Below are 9,096 nucleotides of genomic sequence, written 5' to 3'. Positions count from 1 at the left end.
CACCTCCTGGGTTCAAGCGATCCTTGTGCCTCAGCTTCCTGAGTAGCTGGGACTACAGGTGTGTGCCACCACGCCCTGCTAATTTTCGTATTTTTTAGTAGAAACAGGGTTTTGCCATGTTGGCCAGGCTGGTCTCGAGCTCCTGACCTCAGGTGATTCTCCTGCCTTGGCTTCCCGAAGTGCTGGGACAACAGGTGTGAGCCACTGTGCCTGGCTCAATAAATATTTATTAAAAGAGAATGACATGTGTTAGCCTATGTTTAAAAAAACAAATCCTTTTCCTCCATACCAATAACGTGAGTTACTTTTCTGGTACATATTTGCAGTCACTTATGATAAAGTGTTTCTTTTCTATTAAATTATATTTCTTTTTTGAGATGGAGTTTCGCTCTGTCACCTAGGCTGCAGTGCAGTGGCACGATCTCGGCTCACTGCCAGCTCCACCTCCTGGGTTCATGCCATTCTCCTGCCTCAGCCTCCCGAGTAGCTGGGACTACTGGTGCCCAACACCACGCCCGGCTATTTTTTTTTTTTTTTTTTGTATTTTTAGTAGAGACAGGGTTTCACCGTGTTAGCCAGGATGGTCTCAATCTCCTGATCCACCCACCTTGGCCTCCCAAAGTGCTGGGATTACAGGCGTGAGCCACTGCGCCCGGCATTAAATTATATTTCTAACATAAACATGTTATATTCTGAATTTATTCTATTTTGGAAATACATTCTCGTTTCTGGGAGTGTTCGCAGTGGTTCTATTTAACCACAGGGAGGGCTGGAGCAGGGATCATGGCATGGTTGGGGCTGGGTCTGCAGACTGCAGCAGAGAAGCAGCGCCTGGCACGGCCCGCTGAGGCCAAGGGAAGCTGAACTCTGCTGCTCACGCACACTCAGAACTCAAGTCCTAGGTGTTCCAGAGGCAGAAGAGCAGGGTGTCCATCGTGTGGCTGAACTGCACCCACAGCTCCACTAGCTGGGCCTTTGTCCATCCTGAGCCCCCATCTAGCTCGGTCTCTCTGGGTCTCAACTCTTTCCCTGCTAACTCCCCCGACTCCTTTGTGCCTATGGAGAGGACAAAGGCTCAGTCAGAAGTGGGAAGGGGACAGGATTAGAGGAGTGTGGGGCCCAGTGTGAAGGGCGAGTATGGGCAGTGCTGACTTCCCTCACCAGGCAGGTGGGTGGGGGTGAGACCCAGGCCTTTATTTCCCTTCTGGGGCGCAGTGGGACAGCATCTCCCTGAGCTGGTGTAGTGGAGCAGCAGGGAGTGGAGCCACAGAGGCATGGGTGCTGGCTGGGTGGTGGCCACGTGCAGCAGGTAGGTAATGAAGACAGTCTACAGCAGGCTGACCACCATCAGGGAGAGGGACAGGGCGAAGTAGACATCTGAGGGCAGAACAAATTATAAGTAAACAAGGCAAATTTATCTGTAAGTAATTCTCATGCCTCTTTCCTAAATCCAGTCTTCTTTCACAGCCCCTTCCTTCCTTCGGTGGAGCAGCAGCCATTTCTCCTGGCCCTCCTCCCTGGCCCTGGGTGCCTTTCCTCCTCCCGAAAGTAGGAGGAGCCATACTGATGAGGGGGGTGCCACTGGCAGGAAGCAAGTCATTCATCATGAGCAGGAAGACGTTGCAGCCCAGCAGAAGCGTTATCTTGAATGGGGCATGATTCTTGCTCTCTGCTGGCAGGTAGAAGCTGAGGGCATCAATGGCAATCAGAAAGCTACTGGGCACCAGCAGGTTTATGATGTAGAGGCTGGGCCTGTGCCTGATGGCCACCTGGAGAGAGACCAGAGAATATGGCAAATAAATAGATGGCAGAGGGCTCAATTTGTATATCTGATCCCTAATCCTTGCCAATGTGCTGTGAGGCTGCTGGGGACGATCTTTTTAAGTAACATTTGCGCATTTAATTGTGCTCGTCTACATAGGGGCCTCTGATTTGTTGTCTAATTTGCATTCATTTTTAACCTACTAGGAACACAATGACTGTAGAATTTTAGGTGCAAGTGGACCCTTGAAGTCATTGTGAGCAGCAGGGGTGAGCTGTTCCATTCTGAGTGGCAGGGCTTATTACAGTCCAGCCATTCCTCCCCTCTCCAGAGCAGGAGCGGGTGAATGAGGAGTGGGTGAATGGGGAGCGGGGGAGGCCTTGGGGATCCTGCTTCAGGGTAATTAGGTAGATGGGGCAGTGGGGAGCAGGCGCCCAACCCTCTGGAGCTTTTTTTTTTTGAGACGGAGTCTCACTGTCTTGCCCAGGCTGGAGTGCAGGGGCACTATCTCAGCTCACTGCAGCCTCCACCTCCTGGGTTCAAGCAATTCTCCTGTCTCAGCCTCCCGAGTAGCTGGAACTACAGGCATGTACCACCACACCTGGCTAATTTTTTTTTTTTTTTTTTTTTTTTTAGTAGAGACGGGGTTTCACCATGTTGACCAGGCTGGTCTTGAACTCCTGACCTCAGGTGATCCACCCACCTCGGCCTCCCAAAGTGTTGGGATTACAGGTGTGAACCATGCACGGCTCCTGGCCTGGAGCTTCTTTTTCACTTCCCAAAGAGCATTAGGTCAAGAGGACAATCACGAAGCTGCTGGGATCAGAAGTCAAACAGGGACCCCTGGACTCACATAGAACATGATCTGGTCATATAGGTTGTTGCCCATGGACATCTTTGGGGTGGCCTTGTTGATGCCCAAGAGCTCCCACTCCCCCTGGGTTCGGATGACGTTGCGAGACGTGTCTGTGATCTCCCACACCTCCTTGTCCATGCCCAGCAGTATGCCGTCCACTGGAAGGGAGGCCGGTCAGTTCATTGCAGACGTTTTCCCAAGCCTCCTGCCCAAGAAGTTGGATTCCTCCCCCACTGAGCTTCTAAAACAAATTTTCCTCTGTCCTTTTAAAGCAGGGTATTCTGGTTTTCTCAGAAGTGGGTTACCTACTAGCAATTCATATGTGTGTGGACAGCAGCATTAATTTCTTTTGTTGTTGAAAACAAGAGTGAATCTAGTTCATTATGGGAATATTGGATATGACTCAAATGTGAGTCAAGAACTTTTGGAGTCATTCCTATTTTCCTTCTCAGTCCCTCAGTTGTATGGTGGTGTTTTAGTGGAATCAAGCTTGAAGAGCTCAATATTTTAATAATGATATGCATGCCCATTTTGATGGTTTTAGTTTATCCAAATCTGCCCCGTGACACCTGGTGGCATTCAGTTATATTAATTTACCAATTTTTAAGTGTGTTAGCTATTAGAGTTAAAAGATTTGAGCTAAAAATTATAGGTGTGCAGCAGCTCAGAGTCAGCTGGGCCTCATTTGGCATAAGGGCCACCCAGCTTGTAAAGCAGCAGTTCTTAACCCTGTCTGCATGTTAGCATCACCTGGGCCCCACCTGGGACAATTTAATTGGCATCTGGGGTGATGTGCAGTTATTAGGATTTTGTTTTTGTTTTTGTTTTGTTTTGTTTTTGAGACAGAGTCTCGCTCTGTCGCCCAGGCTGGAGTGCAGTGGTGCATCTCGGCTCACTGCAACCTCTCCCTCCCGAGTTTCACACCATTCTCCTGCCTCAGCTTCCCTAGCAGCTGGGACTACAGGCGCCCGCCACTATGACCAGTTAATTTTTTGTATATTTAGTAGAGACGGGGTTTCACTGTGTTAGCCAGGATGGTCTGGATTTCCTGACCTCATGATCCACCCGTCTTGGCCTCTCAAAGCGCTGGGATTACAGATGTGAGCCACTGCGCCCGGCCTGTTTTTTTTTTTTTTCTTTTTGGAGATGGAGTCTCGCTCTGTTGCCCAGGCTGGAGTGCAGTGGCGCGATCTCGGCTCACTGCAAGCTCTGCCTCCCAGGTCACACCATTCTCCCACCTCAGCCTCCTAAGTAGCTGGGACTACAGCCGTCCGCCACCACGCCTGGCTAATTTTGTTTTTTTTGTACTTTTAGTAGAGACAAGGTTTCACTGTGTTAGCCAGGATGGTCTCAATCTCCTGACCTTGTGATCCGCCTGCCTCGGTCTCCCAAAGTGCTGGGATTACAGACATGAGCCGCCGCACCTGGACCTGTTTTTTGTTTTAAAAACAGAGTATCACTCTGTCACTCAGGCTGGAATGCAGTGTGCAATCACAGCTCACTGTATCCTCAGCCTCTGTGGCTCAAATGATCCTCCTGCCTCAGCCTCCCAAGTAGCTGGGGCTAATTCTTTTTATATTTTGTAGAGATCGAGGTCTCACTATGTTGCCCAGGCTGGTCTCAAACTCCTGGGCACAAGCGTTCATCCCGCCTTTGCCTCCCAAAGTGCTGAGATTACAGTGTGAGCTACTGTGCCTGGACAGTTATTAGCATTTTCAAAAAGCTTTGTTAGGCCACCGGAGTGGAGCAACACTGATCCAAAACCTTTTCTAACGATACCTATACCACTCAAATGTCTTTCCCTGAATCTTAAACAGCTACCAAAATGTGTCAAACTTACCTGTGTGGAGGAAAGAACTGAAGGTGAAGGTACAGTTCTGTTGGTCAAAAGGGAAGTAGAAGATGTCTAGGTTGCAGATGCTGGTCACCCTCATTGGCTTATCGTACTTTATTTGACCTTCACTGTTGATATAGGCAGTGAGACTCGAAGGCGTCTGAGACACATCCATGCTGTTTGGGGAAGGAAGGGAAGAGATGGAGGCTTAATCAGCTCTTGTCTCCCTTCCTTCCGGGGTCTCCCCTGCTGTGCTCTCCTCCTAGGCTCTTTCTCTTTTTATTTATTTTTTGTTTTTGAGACAAAGTTTCACTCTTGTTGCCCAGGCTGGAGTTCAGTGGCTCAATCTCGGTTCACTGCAACCTCTGCCTCCCAGGTTCAAGCAATTTTCCTGCCTCAGCCTCCCGATTAGCTGGAATTACAGGCGCCCACCACCACGCCTGGCTAATTTTGTATTTTTATTAGAGATATGGTTTCACCATGTTGGTCAGGCTGGTCTCGAACTCCTGACCTCAGGTGATCCACCTGCCTCGGCCTCCCAAAGTGCTGGGATTACAGGCGTGAGCCACCACGCCTGGCCCTGGGCTCTTTCTTTAATGTCACTCTCTCGCCTCTTCTACTTGTAGTGATTTGTGGAAGTCGGTTCGTCGAGACTGTGTGCCTGAATCTTTTGGTGGCCCCATGCCCTGTGCTGACCCTAGGCTGTTCTCGGCAGATGAGGTTTCATGCTGGCTTCCCCAGCCTGGATACGCACAATTCCACGATGAAGATGTCTGGGAGCCACAGGTTTTCAGCTAATACCATGAGTTTATTGATGCCAACACACTCTTTTGGGTTTCGACTAATGAAAGGATTGTCCCCCACCTGTATCAGGGCAGTGAGGGACAGAGGTGAGTGATGGTGAGCTTCTCCTGTTGGCCTCTCCCACTCTTTCCATTCTTCTTTACACCTTGATCCTCCCACTCCCATTTGTGACCCTAATGACCACAGCCTAAACCCCCCTTTCTTGATTTAACAAGGTGTCACCAGAAAAGTGCCCCTTGATAGCCTTTTGTCAGGTAGATATTAAATATGGCCTAAAATCACTTGGAGCTAGGACCACACCAATATGTTGGCCTGCAACCACTTAGCCTTTTTTTTTTTTTTTTTTTTGAGTTGCTATTTCTTCCTTCCTAAGATTCCCAGGGAGGTTTGGGTTCCCATGGTGAGTCCAATTCTACATGGAGTTATTTTGTCCCAGATCCCAGAAAAAGTTATACTTTGGGTAGAGGTTTGAACTAGAAAACTCTTAAGTCACTTTTGTGTGTGTGTGTGTGTGTGAGATGGAGTTTCGCTCTTGTCACCTAGGCTGGGGTGCAGTGGCACAATCTTGGCTCTCTGCAACCTCTGCCTCCCCGGTTCAAGCAATTTTCCTGTCTCAGCTTCTCGAATAGCTAGGATTATAGGCACCTGCCACCACACCCAGATAATTTTTGTATTTTTATTAGAGATGGGGTTTCACCATGTTGGCCAGGCTGGTCTCGAACTCCTGACCTCAGGTGATCCATCTGCCTTGGCCTCCCAAAGTGCTGGGATTATAGGCGTGAGCCACCGCTCCTGGCCCCTTTAAGTCACTTCTAACTCCTCAGGCTTACAATTATAAATGAAGTGGGAAGGAGATAGTTGAATCTGCCTTACCAAATCCATCCACAGGAATGACGTCAGCAGCTGGAGCTGTGCATCCTGACAAGGAAATTTCCATGCAGGATTATTAGTGTAAAAAGGTTTGGCCCATGTCCACTTCATATTCCCACCAATATTTACTAATTTATTGGGTTAGGCATTGTTGCAGATGCTGAATTGTCTTTTCCTCACTTGTTTCCTCTGTGTCTATGGGCAATTCTGATTTTAATTAATATACAGACTACTTTTTTCTAGAGAATTCTAGAAACGACAGGATTCAAAGACAAATGGCTTCCTGAAAAAATATCACTGTAGTATTCTTCTTCATGCCTCTCCATTGCATAGGAAAACCATCTAACTTCCATTGCATAGGAAAACCACTTAACACATTAACTTGTGTTAAATCCATCCAGGGTACCTCTTGTTCACCACGGGGCCAGGGCCATGTTGGGTTGACAGGGCAGAGGGTCCTCGTTCCTTATTAGAAGCCATGGGAAAGATGCAAGGACTAAATCTCACCACTCCCAGGATGGCAGACAGGGTGAAGGAGATGTTGACACGGGTAGGGATGCTGTAGTTGGTGAGTGGACAGAAGGCCTTTCTGTCAAACACTGCTTGGAAGGCAGCAGGGTCAACCCCATGCTGGTCAAAGCCAGAGCAATTGATGGTAAAAGCGTCACCTTTTCCTATAGAGAGCAGAGACTCCGTGAGAGAGGGACTCTATTTCCAGGGCTGGAGTCTCTCTGCAGAGAGACAAAATAGGGGATATACTGAGAGGAGCAGGTGAGCCCCTCCTTCCCATGCCAAGACTCCCAAGGCCATGGTTGGGGATGATGGGTTAGGATGGTAGGCAAATGGTGGAAGTCGATGTGGTGAGCTGAGGTCAGGGCTCTATTCTCATTCCCATTGTTTCATCCTCATGCAAAGTTTGCCCAAATCTGTATGAAAACTTGGCTTAAGTGCAATGGCAGCTACTTCCAGGAGTCCTTTAATATACCTGTCGCAAGGCTCTTGGCTCACCTAGCAGTAGAACTGCCCAAAACTTGTGGTCCAGGTCACCTAAAAATCGATGCTAATGCATTTCTCTCTCTAACTCTTAGGATCTTAGGTCTACTGAAGGCAAGAACTGATTTATCAAGAGGATAAGAGACATTTTACACAACTGCGCTTACTAGGTAGATATGGGAAACGTGGTAGGTATCTGACTAGGTGCTTACCTTGGTGCTATGCATTCATTTTGCTCTTCTCAGATTTAGTGACCTCAGTTATCTCGTGGGTTATTTCTAGCATCGGGATCACGAGGTGACATCACTGAGCATACAGCATTTGTTCAGTCACAAAGTGAGGCCGGTGTGCCAGGCGCGGTGGCTCATGCCTGTAATCCCAGCACTTTGGGAGGCCGAGGTGGGTGGATCATAAGGTCAAGAGATCAAGACCATCCTGGCCAACATGGTGAAACCCCATCTCTACGAAAAATACAAAAATCAGCTGGGCGTGGTGGCGTGCGCCTGTAATCCCAACTATTCAGGAAGCTAAGTCAGGAGGAGAATCACTTGAAGCTGGGAGGCGGAGGTTGCAGTGAGCCGAGATCACGCCACTGCACTCCAGCCTGGGCGACAGAGCGAGACTGCATGTCAAAAAACAAACAACAACATCAACAACAACAAAAACCAAAAAACCACAAAGTGAGGCCGGTGCAGATATTGTCTCTTGGCCATGGCCAGGGAGCCATCTGGGTAGTACCTGAGTGGCATCTTTGCCCCATTGCCATTATTATATGGTTCTTTTCTCTGCCTCCTTCTCTCTATCTCCATCTCTTTCCATAATATTTAAGGTATGTGCCCAGATTGGGAACAAATATTACTTCATGGAAGCAAAATATCTACTCATTTCTACCTCAGATTGTCCCCTTCCTCAGGGCATGTTTAAAATCAGCAGCTGCTCTTCTCATAGATATCATATCAAGAGAAACAGAGACAAGGAGTGGGGAAGAGGTTGAGGCAGAGGAGCATCAGAAGTTGGTGAAAAGGTGGAATTGGAGAAGTGGTGAAATGAGATGGTTTGATAGATCCCTGTGCAGGCAGGAATAGAGAAAGTCTGTTTGTACTCATCAGTGAAATGTTTTTCTACCTGTCACCAAAAGGAAATCAGGACACAGACATTATGGAAGAAATATTTAACACGTTCATTCTGAATGCCCTCCAAGTGCTAGAGGTGAGTCCAGGTGTCCCTCAGAACCACATTCTGGTCTTCCCTGTTCTTGTCCCATCTTACCTTGAAGCAGAAGACTGACAGTGAGGCAGAGGAGGACACCCCCTTCTTGCAGGCCACCCTCCTTCCATTCTTCTTTCTGGACTCTTCCCTGGGGACTCACCAGGAGCCCCCAAACCCTGGAGCTTAAAGGAGCTCAGACCACACCTTGGTTGCTGGTTTTGAATACTACTCATGGCAAGTGACCACTCCCTGTGAGAGCCTGTGGCCAGAGAGATCCCACCAAGTGTCCTGTGTTGGCTCTGCCCAGGTGCACCTTCCGGGCTCCAGGCAGGCAGAAAATTGGGCGGACACTGGGGGAGAAGTATTCTATTTGGCAGCTGTGTGCTGAGATCCAAAACAAAATAACGTGCCTTAATGAGAGAATGTGGGCTGGGGAAATTAGGATTGTGTGCTTCTGAGACCAGGAACTCTGCAGATTTGGAAAGGTGGCAATACTTAGTGATTTGGTTATGAATACCAAAGTATCTCTTTTTTTTTTTTTTTTTTTTTTTTTAAGACAGAGTTTCACTCTGTTGCCCAGGCTGGAGTGCAGTGGCACCATCTCGGCTCACTGCAACCTCCACCTCCCTGGTTCAAGTGATTCTCCTGCCTTAGCCTCCGGAGTAGCTGGGACTATAGGCACCTGCCACCACGCCAGGCTACTTTTTTGTATTTTTAGTAGAGACGGGGTTTCACTGTTTTAGCCAGGATGGTCTCCATCTCCTGACC

At 48.4% G+C, this 9,096-nt stretch overlaps 1 protein-coding gene across 1 annotated transcript; it reads right to left on the bottom strand.

Annotated features, from left to right (window-relative positions):
- Positions 1 to 898: 898 nt before the first annotated feature.
- HTR3C (5-hydroxytryptamine receptor 3C) lies at positions 899 to 8,456 on the bottom strand. The gene is given in 10 exon segments (XM_033202125.1): positions 899 to 1,056; positions 1,162 to 1,377; positions 1,565 to 1,769; positions 2,616 to 2,776; positions 4,459 to 4,628; positions 5,207 to 5,316; positions 6,130 to 6,174; positions 6,634 to 6,800; positions 8,389 to 8,428; positions 8,430 to 8,456. Coding segments are annotated over 10 exon segments (1,299 nt in total).
- Between the last annotated feature and the right edge of the window lie 640 nt (positions 8,457 to 9,096).

This window comes from Trachypithecus francoisi, unplaced genomic scaffold, assembly GCF_009764315.1.
Source record: "Trachypithecus francoisi isolate TF-2019V2 unplaced genomic scaffold, Tfra_2.0 Lachesis_group0, whole genome shotgun sequence".
Taxonomy (NCBI): Eukaryota; Metazoa; Chordata; class Mammalia; order Primates; family Cercopithecidae; genus Trachypithecus; species Trachypithecus francoisi.
Note: the sequence above shows the minus strand (reverse complement) of the source record. Positions and strands in the feature narration are given on the sequence as shown.